The 14,513-nt window shown below is 55.3% G+C and overlaps 1 protein-coding gene across 1 annotated transcript; it reads left to right on the top strand.

Annotated features, from left to right (window-relative positions):
• The first annotated feature begins 933 nt into the window (after positions 1-933).
• Positions 934-13,077, top strand: LOC121270612 (immunoglobulin lambda-1 light chain-like). The gene is made up of 3 exons (XM_041175995.1): positions 934-1,000; positions 11,334-11,687; positions 12,719-13,077. Exons 1-3 carry the CDS (start codon positions 955-957, stop codon positions 13,054-13,056), a joined length of 738 nt encoding a protein of 245 aa, XP_041031929.1. The 5' UTR covers positions 934-954; the 3' UTR covers positions 13,057-13,077.
• Positions 13,078-14,513: the final 1,436 nt, after the last annotated feature.

A 14,513-nucleotide genomic window follows, 5' to 3' on the forward strand; every position in this document is an offset into this window, starting at 1 on the left:
AGGTAGAACAGGCTGGGCCCATTCCCACTGGAGTTTAGGGGAATGAGAGGTGATCTTATCGAAATGTCTAAACTCCTGAGGGGATTTGATCGGCAAGATACCCCGGGGGGGGGGGGGGGGGTGATGTTTCCACTTGTGGGAGAGAGGAGGACTAGGGGGATTAAGGAGGGGGGGGGTGGGGGACACAGTTTCAGAGCGAGGGGTCTCCCATCGGAGACAGAGACGAGGAGGGATTTCCCTCTCTCGGAGGGTGGTCAGTCTGTGGAACTCCCTCCCACACACAGAGAGAGAGAGAGAGAGAGAGGGAGAGGGGTGGAGGCCCGGTCACTGAATACACTCGAGGCCGAGTTGGACAGGTTTCTGATCGATGAGGGTCGTGGGGGCCAGAGAGAGAGGTGGGGTGGGGGGGGGGGTTCCGGATGGCAAAGCTGAAGCCACAGCCGGATCCTGACATAATTGAATGGCTTAAAGGGCTGAATGGCCTACTCTTGCGTCCACGTCCTATGTTCTAGTGTGCAACACCACCACCCCCCCCGCCCCCCCCGCCAACTCCTCTCCTGGGAGGGCAATTCATGAGGAGGGGGGGGCAACGAGTGCCAGCCTTGCCCACAATGCCCACATCCCACGAATGGATAAGCTCTCTCACCCCCTCTCCCTCTCTCGCTCGATCTCTCTCTCTCTCTCTCTCTTTCTCTCTCTCTCTCTCTCTCTGCATCTCGAAACCAGCCCACGTCCCCCCCCACCACCCCCCGACCAAACCAACCTCACCCAGCCATCGCCAGGTCCTCCCTTGGCCAATTATTGTTTGAGACGTAGCCATTTGCATCCTGGCGCCCTGCTGGTTGGGTGCGTTTGAATATTATGCAAAGGAGCCGTGTCCGGCCCACCCAAAGTCGGGCTCAATAAGTAGAGGGCGCAGGGGCACAGGCAACAATCGTGCAGCAGAACCCAACCATGGAGACCTTGTGTGGGATCGCCGTTTTCCTCTTGTGTCTCACAGGTCAGTGGATGCTTGGCATCGGCTCGGGGTACGCTTGGGTGAGCAACCGTCGGTCTGGGGGATGGGATCTTGTGTGTCAACCAAGAGCTCAGTCGCTAACTGAGGTCAGGGCTTTGAGCGCCCCCCCCCCCCCCCACCTTCAAAGAGCCGCTCGCACCAGGAGCTGAGGGAGAGCCGCGCAGTCGGAGGGTCAGTGCTGAGCGAGAGCCGCACTGTCAGAGGGTCAGTGCTGAGGGAGAGCCGCGCCGTCGGAGGGTCAGTGCTGAGGGAGCTGCTGTTAGGGAGGGAGTTCCAGGATTTTGTCCCTGTGGTGTAGGTACACCCACAGCGCTGTTAGGGAGGGAGTTCCAGGATTTTGTCCCCTGTGGTGTAGGTACACCCACGGCGCTGTTAGGGAGGGAGTTCCAGGATTTTGTCCCCTGTGGCGTAGGTACACCCACAGCGCTGTTAGGGAGGGAGTTCCAGGATTTTGTCCCCTGTGTGGTGTAGGTACACCCACAGTGCTGTTAGGGAGGGAGTTCCAGGATTTTGTCCCTGTGGTGTAGGTACACCCACAGCGCTGTTAGGGAGGGAGTTCCAGGGTTTTGACCCAGCGACAGTGAAGGAACGGCCAATATATTTCCAAGTCGGGATGGTGAGGGGCTCGGAGGGGAACTTCCAGGTGGTGGGTGTTCCCATGTGTCTGCTGCCCTTGTCCTTCTAGATGGTAGCGATCATGGGTTTGGAAGGTGCTGTCGAAGGAGCCTTGGTGAGTTGCTGCAGTGCATCTTGTAGATGGTACACACGCTGCTGCTGCTGTGCGTCGGTGGGTGGAGGGAGTGAATGTTTGTGGGTGAGGTGCCGATCAAGCGGGGGGCTGCTTTGTCCTGGACAGTGTCGAGCTTCTCGAGTGTTGTGGGAGCTGCAACTCATCCAGGCAAGTGGGGAGTATCCCATCACACTCCTGACTTGTGCCTTGTGGATGGTGGACAGGCTTTGGGCGGGGAGACAGGAGGTGAGTTACTCTCCACAGGATTCCCAGCCTCTGACCTGCTCTTGCAGCCACAGTATTTATATGGCTGGGTCCAATTCAGTTTCTGGTCAATGGTAACCCCCAGGATGTTGATAGTGAGGGATTCAGCGATGGTAATGCCATTGAATGTCTTGGGGAGATGGTTAGATTCTCTCCACCGCTGATACCCTCATCCAGTCCTTTGTTACCTCCAGACTCGAGTATTCCAATGCACTCTAGGCTACACTCCCGCATTTTACCCTCCTTAAACTTCAGCCCATCCAAAACTCTGCTGTCCCCGTGTCCGAACCAGGTCTTATTCGGCCGTCACCCCTGTGCTCGCTAGCTACACTGTCCCCTGGTTAAGCAAGGTCTTAGTTTGAAAAGCCTCGTCCTTGTTTTCAAATCCTTTCATGGTCCTAGCCCATCCCTCTCTCTCCGTAGCCTCCTCCAGCACTACCGCTGTCCGAGATCTTTAGTCTCCTCTAATTCCTGCCTCTTGAGCATCCCCCGATTTTAATCTCCTCACCATTGGCAGCTGTGCCTTCAGCAGCCCGGACCCCAAGTCCCAGAATTGCGCCTGTCCTGTGTTGCTCTTTAAAGGGCCAGTATCATCTGTGCCGAGCACCTAACGATGTCTGCCTGCCATTAGTTTAATTTGCCCCTGCCTCTCCCCACCCACTTCAGCTCATAACCGCGCAGTGAGGGCCAATGGGGTAGCAAAGACCTGGCAGAATCGGGCAATTCAAATTCCTTAACCAATGAAATTAAAGGATCGGGAAGTGTGCAGCGCAAGGGTGAGGAGGAGCAGAGAAAGAAATGACAGCGAGGAAAAGCAAGGGGGCAAAAACAGCCATGGAAAATTGACAATCTGGCATTTTTTTAAAAAAAAAACTCCTCTTAAAATCTTGCCATCTGAAGGAGCGAGACTCCACACTTGTTAAACAAAAGAAAAATGATGTCCCCGTGTCGGAGGGGTTGCCTGGCAGACATTAACCATTATCGCATCGTGGATAGGGTTAATACACTTGAAACAATTTTCTGAGGCCAGTTTGATGAAAAATTAACGGGACGATACAGTGATGCTTAGCAGAAAATGAAAGGGATGCTAAGGGTGAGATGTGGTTCTCGAGCGCTGTCATTCTCACCATTATTATTACAGGCTGCTCTGGACCAATATCTCCAAATGCAGCTTGGGGTCATATCTTGTTTTATAATGCTCCCGTGAAGCACCTTGGGACGTTTAGCTTTGTTAAAGGTGCTATATAAACGAAAGGTGTCTTTGATCTCTCTCTCTCTCTCTCTCTCTCTGTGTGTCAGTCAGTCTTGCCTTTTTCTTCTCAACGCCCTCTGACGTTAAAAATAAGCTAGGTTTCAACCTTGCCTGCAACTTTTCACCCATCAGGCCTTCACCCCAGCCATCGTGTCGAAACAGCTCCTTGTCGGAGTGAAGCTTGGCATCCCCATAATCACTGAGGGCAACTGTCCCTCCCCCCCATCTTGCTCTTCACCCCCCCCCCCCCCCCGGTCGGCATTTCTCGGGAGAGTTGGCCGCGCCTCAAGTCTGCAATTCCGTCCCCGAATCTCTCCGCCCCGCTCTCCTCCGGGACTCTGACCTCTTTGAGTGAGCTCCTGATCGCTCGCCCCTCACATCTTCCCTCACCGGCCGGTTTTACCTGATTTTTATTTTTACCCAGCCCCCGAGATGCCCTCCTTCGGGGGTCTCGGGGGGTGGGGGGGGTGAGGGGTGGGTGGGGAGGTCAGACCGGGCAAGGAGGGCAGATTTCGTGAACCGGGTGGGTTCTCACGACGATCAGGCAGAGGCTGCCCGTTCAGCGTCGGGCTTTTTGATTTCCAATTCCTGGCCTGGCATCACCGAGTCCAAATTCCGCACAGCTGCCGGGCTGCGGTTCGAACCTGGGTCCCCAGGGGCCTCTAGGTCACCAGTCCAGCGCCAACACCGCCACGCCACGCTCCCCCGGGGAGCTTCGCGATGCACTTCGCAATGCTCAAGCCATTCACTGGCCGCCGGCGTGGTTGGACCTCCCGGTACATGAGGGGGTTGCTGATTCCACATGGGCTGGACGTCCGTTCGGCTGTGTGTGCAAGCCAAATTGACATTGTCCTTTGAAAAGAAAGGATAAAGCGTCCTCCGTGAGTTGCTAATTATTTGCCCTGGAGGCGAGCTCGGGTAAAATTAATTTTGAATGAGGGTAGGGTTTGGAAAGAAGCCCCCCCCCCACCCTATTTTACAAGCACTCGTACCATGGCGATCATACCCACTTACATTGCAACGAAAGGCAGGCAAGTATCAGCAGTTACGAGGCTGCAAGTACAAAACAAACTGTATGGCGATAGAGGACAGGTGCTGTCCTGCCGCCGGCGATTGTTAGCGCGGCACAGAGACTGTTCGAGGATGTATAGTAGAATTCTCGAAGGTTTGAACGGGCTGCGGCTCACTTCTCCACACAAGGGAAGACTGAGGGCTGACCGGTTTCTTTTTATTCATTCACGGGGATGTGGGGGTTCGCTGGCCGGGTCCAGCGTTTATTGCCCGTCCCTAATTGCCCCCTTGAGAAGGTGGTGGGTGAGCCGCCTTCTTGAACCGCTGCAGTCCCTTGTGGTGTAGGTACACCCACAGCGCTGTTAGGGAGGGAGTTCCAGGATTTTGTCCCTGTGGTGTAGGTACACCCACGGTGCTGTTAGGGAGGGAGTTCCAGGATTTTGTCCCCTGTGGTGTAGGTACACCCACAGCGCTGTTAGGCAGGGAGTTCCAGGACTTGGACTCAGCGACAGTGAACGAACAGCCAATATATTTCCAAGTCAGGATGGTGAGGATCTCGGAGGGGAACTTCCAGGTGGTGGGTGTTCCCCATGTGTCTGCTGCCCTTGTCCTTCTAGCTGGTAGTGGTTGTGGGTTCGGAAGGTGCTGTCGAAGGAGCCTTGGTGAGTTGCTGCAGTGTATCTTGTAGATGGTACACACACTGCTGCTACTGTGCGTCGGTGGTAGAGGGAGTGAATGTTTGTGGATGGGGTGCCGATCAAGTGGGGCTGCTTTGTCCTGGACGGTGTCGAGCTTCTCGAGTGTTGTGGGAGCTGCACTCCTTCAGGCAAGTGGGGAGTATGCCATTACACTCCTGACTTGTGCCTTGTAGATGGTGGACAGGCTTTGAGGGGAGGGAGTCAGGAGGTGAGTTACTCTCCGCAGGATTCCCAGCCTCTGACCTGCTCTTGTAGCCACAGTATTTATATGGCTGGTCCAGTTCAGTTTCTGGTCAATGGTAACCCCCAGCATGTTGATAGTGGCAGATTCAGTGATGGTAATGTAATTGAACCTGATGAAATTATAAAAGGGGCCTTTGATAAGGCAGACGTTTCCACAAGTGAATGAGATTGGAAAAAGGGGTTATGAATATTAGATTATCACTAATAAACCCAGCCGGAAATTCAGGAGAAATTTCTTCACCTAGAGAGTGGGGAGAAAGTGGAACTCGCTCCCACAGAGCATGGTTTGAGGTGGATAGTGTTGATGCATGCTGTCGAAGTTTTTCATCTTGCACTCATCAGGCCAGTTCACAGGAATACCAATGGTAGAGGGAACAACAATTTATACCGCATGAGAAGAGAGTGCTGAATGGTTGACAAATGGACTCTGATTGGTGGAGGCATTGCCATGGGGAATGCACCAGGGAGCATTTCACTGCCAAGCTTTTGTTCAAATTCAAACCAGGCAGGTCGACTCTTTATTGGTCAAGGCACTGCTGTGGGGAATGAACCAGGGAATGGCTGTCCGCCAAGTTTCTGCCTAGCTGAGAAAGGGCGCAACGCATGGACATGCTCCTTCTATCTCCCTTGTGTGTGAATATATGTAGCCTCTAGCATGCATAAGTGAGCCACGCTGAGTATAACTGATAATCTTAATTTGGATTTGAGTGTAATTCTTAGCACATTCAGGATTGTTTAGCAAGTGCTGTCCAATCACAGAATGACATCGAGTTGGGCACTGTATTTTTTAGTTTTGCAGGAACGGGCTGGTTGGATACAGTGTGTAGCTTTCTCATTGTAACAGCAGAAGGGACATGCTGTTCGACATGATAGGCCAGTCAATGGGATGTATGCCTGACATCATACCGGCACTGTAAGTCATCTCCCACATTAAGAACATAAGAAATAGGAACAGGAGCAGACCACTCGGCCCCTCCAGCCTGTCCCACCATTCAATAAGATCATGGCTGATCTGCCCTAGGCCTCGACCCCTCTTTCGTTCCAGCTCCTCATAGCCCTCAACTCCCCGATATTTCAAAAATCTCTCGACCTCCTCTTTAAATACCTTCAGTGATCCAGCCTCCACAACTCTCTGGGGTGGATTATTCCAGACATTCCACTGTCCTCTGAGAGAAGGAATTCCTTCGCATCTCAGTTGTAAAGGAGTGTCCCCTTATTCTGTACTTTGTCCCCTAGCTCGAGATTCCCCCACTACTGGAAACACCTTCTCAACATCTACCCTGTCCAGCCCCCTCTGAATCCTGTACGTTTCAATAAGATCACCCCTCGTTCTTCTAAACTGTAATGAATAAAGGCCTAACCTGTTCAGCCGTTCTTGATAAGTCAACCCCTTCAGCCCAGGGATCAGCCTAGTGAATCTCTTCTGAACTGCCTCCAATGCCAGTATATCCTTTCTTAAATACGAGGACCAAAACTGTACACAGTACTACTCCAGGTGCATCCTCACCAACACCCTGTACAGTTGTAACAAGACTTCTCTATTTTTAAACTCCAATCCCCTCGCAGTACAGGCCAAAATTCCATTTGCCTTTTTAATTATTTGCTGCCCCTGCATACTAACTTTTTTGTGTTTCATGCACAAGAGCACCCAGATCCCTCTGTGCCGCACTTTTTTGGAGTCTTTCTCCATTTACATTATAGTCTGCCTTTTGATTCTTCCTACCAAAGTGCATGACCTCACAATTTTCTACATTAAACTCCTCATTTGTGTGATAGGCAGTGGAGAATACCACGCGTGTTGCTACTGCGCAGTAGCAACATGAACGATTGATGCAGTATAAGTCATTTTTCCCTTTGACATTTGGTATTAAATAAAGAACACAGAAAAGTACAGCACAGGAACAGGCCCTTCGGCCCTCCAAGCGTGCGCCGATCGTATTGCATGTCAAACTAAAACATTTTGCACTTCCGGGGTCCGTATCCCCTCTATTCCCATCCTATTCATGTATTTGTCAAGCTGCCTCTTAAACACCACTATCAAACCTGCTTCCACCACCTCCTCTGGCAGCGAATTCCAGACACTCACTACCCTCTGCGTAAAAAACTTGCCCCGCACATCTCCTCTATAGTTTCCTCCTCTCACCTTAAATCTATGTCCCCCAAGTCATTGACTCTTCCACTCTGGGAAAAAGCTTCTGACTATCTACTCTGTCCATGTCACTCATAATTTTGTAAACTTCTATCAAGTTGCCCCTCAATCTCCGTCGCTCTAGTGAGAACAATCCGAGCTCCTCCAACCTCTTCTCCTAGCTAATAACCTCCAGACCAGGCAGCATCCTGGTAAACCTCCTCTGCACCCTCTCCAACGCCTCCAAATCCTTCTGGTAATGTGGCGACCAGAATTGCACGCAATATTCCAAGTGTGGGCTAACCAAGGTTCTATACAGCTGCAGCATGACTTCCCAGCCCCTACACTCAATGCCGATGAAGGCAAGCATGTCATATGCCTTCCTGACTACCTTATCCACCTGCGTTGCCACTTTCAGTGACCTGTGGACCTGTATACCCAGATCCCTCTGACCGTCGATGCACTTAAGGGTTCTGCCATTTACTGTATAATTCCTGCCTGTATTAGACCTTCCAAAATGCATTACCTCGCATTTGTCCGGATTAAACTCCATCTGCCAATTCTCCACCCAAGTCTCCAACCGATCTATATCCCGTGGTATCCTTTGACAATCCTCTTCACTATCTGCAGCTCCTCCAACCTTAGTGTCGTCTGCAAACTTACTAATTAGCCCAGTTACATTTTCCTGCAGATCATTTATGTATATCACAAACAACAAAGGTCCCAGCGCTGATCCCTGCGGAACTCCACTAGTCACAGCTCTCCATTCAGAAAAGCACCCTTCCCACTGCTACCCTCTGTCTTCTATGACCAAGCCAATTCTGTATCCATCTTGCCAGCTCACCTCTGACCCCGTGCGACTTTACCTTCTGTACCAGTCTGCCATGAGGGAACTTGTCAAAGGCCTTACCGAAATCCATGTATATAACATCCACTGCCCTTCCATCGTCGATCATCTTTGTCACTTCCTCGAAAAACTCGATCACGTCAGTGAGACACGACCTCCCCTTCACAAAACCATGCTACCTCTCACTGATACGCCCATTCCGAATACTCCAAATACCAAATATTTTCAGCAATACCCAAGTTCTGTACCACCCGCTGAAAACGTGTATTCATAAATTGAGAGTCATAGAGACATTATAGCGGACAAAGGAGGCCACTCATCCCATTGAAAATCCCCTTGCCCGAAATCTTAAATCCGTGCCCCTCCCCGATCCTCACCCTGTCAGTGAATGGGAACAGCTTTTCCTTGTTTACCTTATCCAAACCTGTCCCAATCGTGTCCGCCTCGATCAGATCCACCCCCCAAACCCCCACCGCCCACTCCATCTCCTTCCCTCCGAGGAGAACGATCCCAGCATCTCCAGCATCACTCTGTCGCTAAAATCCAACCCCCCTCACCCCCCCACCCCCCCCAACCCACAACACCCCCACCCCCCCACCAGAACCGATCTGGTAAATCCCTCTCTGCACCCCACCCCGCCAAGAACACTGGCGCCCTTCCTACAGCGCAGCATTCACAACAGGACTCGATGTTCCAGCTGTGCCCTAACCAGAGCACAAGAGGGACTCAGAAGGGGAAGCCGGGTAATAGATTGGAAGAATGTGCCGCTGGGGTGAGATGAAGAGGGGTGAGGGGAGGCTTATATAGACCAGCATGGAAGAGTGGGCTGAATGGCCCATTTCTGTGTTGTCTACCCGATAACGTAAATGTCAAATCAGACAGAGAGAGAGAGACAAAAGTGAAGAGAGGGTAAAGGGAAATGAAACCTGAAAACGTACAATTGGGTAGCTTCGAGATCTCCCCACAAAATGTCACCACCCGAAGGAATGAGATTCCACACTTGTAAACGTGAATCGGTGGTGTGGGAGGCTCTTTGGCAGGCATTAACACTTATCACCACCATTAGCAGGGTTCTTACACCGGTGACTACCTTCTGAGGTGGGGTTCACGGACAATCAGCAATTATTTAAAAAGAAAACAGGGAGGCTAAGGAAGAGGTGCTGTTTTCACGAAGCTCCAGAAGTAACAGCGAGAGAGAGAGAGCCATTAGCCTCACGGTCATTATAACAGGGAATTCTGGACTAACGTCCCTGAATGTGGCTTGGTGTTATATTTTGCTTTAGAAATGCTCCTGTGAACCACCTCAGGACACTTTACCGTGTTAAAGACGCTATATAAATGCAAGTTATGGTTGTTTTCTCTCTCTCTCTCTCTCTCTCTCTCGTGTTCTTTCTTTCTCTCCCTCCATTTCTTCCATTCTAACCTTGAAGCCAGCCTGTTCACGGCCTCAGTGCCACGTTTGAGCTCCGGCGCTCTCTCTCAGCTCGTCGGCCGCTGAAACCCTCACCCGCGCCTCCAATCCGTGACCCCTGACCTCGACGGCTCCCGACGCCCTCCGGCCTGGCTTGCCACATTCGGCCTTCCTCAAACCCGAACTCAACCGTGTCCTAACCCGCAACCGGCTCCCCCCCGCCCCCTCTCCTCCCCACCCACCCACCACCCCACCACCCCCCCCCCCCACTCCCCCAACTCCCCCGTCGCCCACGGTGCTCGCTGACCGAACCCCTCCTCCCCGGCTCCCAGTCCGGCAACGCCTCGATTTTCACATTCTCACCCTTGCCTTCGGCCCCCTTGCCCATCTCGTTCTCTGTTCCCTCCTCCAGCCCCACCACCCCCTGAGACCCTGCCTCCCCTGAATCCTGGTCTTGTCAGCAGCCCTGTTTCATTGGCGGCCGGGCCTTCAGCTGTCTGGGTTGGGGTGGTGGGTGGGCGGGGGGGGGGGGGGGGGGGGTGCCTAGACTCTGGGATTCCCTCCCTCAAACTCTCCGTCCGTACCCCCCACCCCCCCCCCTCCACTGCTCTCTCTCCCTCCTTTCAGACGTTCCTTAAAATCTACCTCCTCGACCAACGAATCAGCCCTAAGAACCCCTCCAGGGCCTCGGTTTTACGAAGCCCCCGAGAAGCGCGTTGCGGACGGGTTAAGGCGCTATATAAATGTGGGGTGTTGCTGCTATAGAACGCAGGAGACGGCCATTCGGCCCCTCGAGCCGGCTCCGCCTTCCAATGCGATCATGGCCGACCTTGGGCGTCAACTCCAGTCCCCCGCCCGCCTCCCCGTATCCCTTAACACCCCCACCCCCCCACCCCCCCCCCAAACCCCCAACCGAGCGACCAAAAACCTGCCTGTCCCGGCCTTAAGGCGTATTCAGCGATGGGGCATCCACGACCCTCTGGGGTGGAGAGTTCCAGAGATTCGCGACCCTCCGAGTGAAGTCATTCCTCCTCACCTCCGTCCAAAATGGCCGACCCCATAGCCAAAATGGCCGACCCCGTAGCCAAAATGGCCGACCCCATAGCCAAAATGGCCGACCCCGTAGCCAAAATGGCCCACCTGTATCCAAAATGGCCGACCCCATAGCCAAAATGGCCGACCGCGTAGCCAAAATGGCCCACCTGTATCCAAAATGGCTGACCCCATAGCCAAAATGGCTGACCCTGTATCCAAAATGGCCGACCCCGTAGCCAAAATGGCCGACCCCGTAGCCAAAATGGCCGACCCCGTAGCCAAAATGGCCGACCCCTCATCTTGAGCCCACCCCCCTCCCCCTCCCCCTCCCCATGTTTATAGATCCCACCCCCCCCCCCACCGCGAGCAGTGGGGAAACAATCTCTCAGCCTCCGCCCCCCCCCCCCCCCCCCCCGCCCCCCGTCAAACCCCTTCACAATCCTGCGGCTTTCAATGAGATCGCCTCTCGTTCCTCTGAACACCCAGGAAATATCGGCCCAATTCGCTCAGCCTCTCATTGGAGGGCAATCTACGCCCCACCCCCCCTACCCCCCCTCTCTCTTTTTCCACCTTTCTCGATCCTTCTCCATTTTCTCTTCCTTTCCAGGCGTCCACTCCAGCTCCGAACGGAGACCCCACCCCTCCCCCCCACCGGGCTAACCTCTTGCCCTTCACTCACACTTTCCTGTCTTTCAGGCGTCGCCCCGACCCCCGTCCTCCAGCAGCCTCTGTCCACCTCCGTGCCGAAAGGAGGGACCGCAGCCTTGTCCTGCCGGGTGGAGCACCTCAACATCGGCGACTATGGGGGCGCCTGGTACCGGCAGCGCGGGGCGCAGGGACCCGAGTGGGTGCTGGTGCACTGGGCGAGCGGCAGCATCGATCGGGCCAAGGGCATCACCGAGCGTTACCTCCCCTCCAGGGACACAGAGACCAACAGCTACGTCCTAACCATCAACAGCATCGCGGAGGCTGACACTGGCGCCTACTACTGTGCCGTCACTTACAACAACCAACTGCACTTTGGCACCGGCGTTCAACTGCTAATACCCAGTGAGTATCCTCAAGCCCACCGTCAAATTCATGAGTTTATGTACGGCTATGGTACCTGTACCGGGCGGGGGGAGCACTCAGTCCCAGTCTCCCTAACACACTGGGAGCACCGTATACAGTTCCGGTCTGTGTATCGCACCGGGAGCACCGTGTACAGTTCGGGTCTCCGTATCACACCGGGAGCACCGTGTACAGTTCCGGTCTCCGTATTGCACCGGGAGCACCGTGTACAGTTCCGGTCTGTGTATCACACTGGGAGCACCACGTACAGTTCCGGTCTGTGTATCACACTGGGAGCACCGCGTACAGTTCCGGTCTGTGTATCACACTGGGAGCACCGCGTACAGTTCCGGTCTGTGTATCACACTGGGAGCGCCATGTACAGTTCCGGTCTTCGTATCGCACCGGGAGCACCGTGTACAGTTCCGGTCTGTGTATCACACTGGGAGCGCCATGTACAGTTCCGGTCTTCGTATCGCACCGGGAGCACCGTGTACAGTTCCGGTCTGTGTATCGCACTGGGAGCACCGTGTACAGTTCCGGTCTCCGTATCGCACCGGGAGCACCGTGTACAGTTCCGGTCTGTGTATCACACTGGGAGCACCGTGTACAGTTCCGGTCTGTGTATCACACTGGGAGCACCGTGTACAGTTCCGGTCTGTGTATCACACTGGGAGCACCGTGTACAGTTCCGGTCTGTGTATCACACTGGGAGCACTGCGTACAGTTCCGGTCTTCGTATTGCACCGGGAGCACCGCGTACAGTTCTGGTCTGTGTATCGCACTGGGAGCACCGTGTACAGTTCCGGTCTCCGTATCACACTGGGAGCACTGCGTACAGTTCCGGTCTTCGTATTGCACCGGGAGCACCGTGTACAGTTCCGCTCTCCGTATCGCACTGGGAGGATGATGTGAGGTAACGGGAGGGCTCTAGTAGCTGATTAGCACCGGGGCAGAGTGGCAGTGTTGTTATTTTTGTATCGGGCCTGGACTAATGTCTCCTCTCTCCCCCCACCCCCCCAACCCCACAGGTCGCCAGCTGTCGGCGCCAATCGTCCACCTGCACCCACCACCGGCCGACCAGCTGACCCACGACAACGTTACCCTCAGCTGCCTGGCAGATGGCTTCTACCCCGGCTACGTGCGCGCCCGCTGGACACTGGACGACCGGGAGGCAGAGAGCGAGCTGTGCGCCAGCGCGGTGGAGGTGTCACAAGCCAAGGACGGCAGCTACAGCTGGAGCGGCTACCTGACCCTGCCCACTGGGCAGTGGGACGCCCACTCCCGCTACTCCTGCCAACTTCAGCACGAGTCCAGCCCAGAGCCCATCGTCAGCACCATCGAGCGGGAGGCCTGTGAACTCCAGTGAGCGCCCGCTGGCGGACTTCAACTTGGCGGGCGGGGTGGGGGTGGGGGATGTGCTCTCTCCCTCTCCCCCACCACCCCACCCCCCCACCCTACACACACACAGCCAGCTCAACGACCTCGCCTCGGATGAACTCTTCCCACCTCCCGCGCGGGTTGCTTGTTCGCGATGGATAATGTGCTCAATAAATGGTCAAACCTTTCCTCGCTGCTGAGTCGATTCATTGGCCGCCTGGCTGATCCTCCATCTCCACACCGCACTCCTGCACTCTCCAAACCCACCGTTGATGCCTTTAGAGTCTAGAAATCTATCTTGTCTCCTTCTTAGATATATCCAGTGACCCCTCCCTCCACAGCTTCCGTAGTAGAGAATTCCTCAGGTTCGCCATCCTCGGAGTGAAGGGGTTTCTCCTCATCTCAGTCCCAAATGGTCTACCCCGTATCCCGAGACTGTGACCCCCTTGTTGTGGACACCCCCACCCCCGCCCCCCCGCCTCCCCCTCCCAGCCGGAGGAAACACCCCTCCCTGTGTCCAGTCTGTCCATCCCTGTCGGAATTTGATCAGATCCCCCTCTCCATCCTTCTCAACGCCAGGGAAACAAAGGCCCGGTCGTCCCAATCGCTCCTCGTACGACAGTCCCAGCGTCCCAGGGATCAGTCGGTCGGAGTCCGGAGCGAGGGAAAGGTGTGGCCCCGAATCTTTCGGATGGCGCGGTGGGGGGGGGGGAGGTGTTTGGGTGGGGGGTGCGTGGTGGGGAGGGGGTGGTCTCGCTTCCCTCCATCCCCGAGAGTCAGTGGGGGAACGCACCCTCCCCACCTCACCCACCCCCGCAGGGTGCGACTGCCCCTGCAGCCGATCTGATTGGCCGGCAGCTCTCCGGCCCAGGCTGCAACAGCGCCGCAGGTGGACAGAAGAGGAAGCGCAGGTGGTTTGTGTTGGAGACCAAGTCCCGGAACGAGAGACCCAAATGAGTTTTGGGGTGGGGGGGGGGGGAAGGGTGGGTGTGGGGGGGGGGAGGTGATTGCTGGCGGGGTGGGGGCAGTCCCAGGATGGGGTGGGTAGGGAAGGCCTGGGGGGGCGGGGGAGGGGGCGGGGGGGATGGTGGGGGGGGGGGGGGCGGGGGGAGGGGTCGAGGTGTGATAGGGGTCTCGGGGGGGGGGGGGGGAGAGGCTGAGGGAGTTCTGGAGGCCACTGGACCTTGAGTGGTGGTGGGGGCAGCGGGGTGGGGGGGGGAGGGGGGGTGGTTGGTGGGAGGAGCTCAGAAGGTCAGTAAAATTTTGTGCCCGGCGTTCATCGGGAAACGACAAGGCTTCGGCCTCCCCGAGATTCAATCGGAGGGAATTCCTGCTCCGCGTGTGGGATCAACAGCCTGGCAATTCGGTGACGGAGGAGGCGTCGAGGGGCCTAGCAGTGAGGGAGGAGGTGTCGAGGGGCCTAGCAGTGAGGGAGGAGGTGTCGAG

The sequence above is a fragment of the Carcharodon carcharias genome, chromosome 27, assembly GCF_017639515.1.
Source record: "Carcharodon carcharias isolate sCarCar2 chromosome 27, sCarCar2.pri, whole genome shotgun sequence".
Taxonomy (NCBI): domain Eukaryota; kingdom Metazoa; phylum Chordata; class Chondrichthyes; order Lamniformes; family Lamnidae; genus Carcharodon; species Carcharodon carcharias.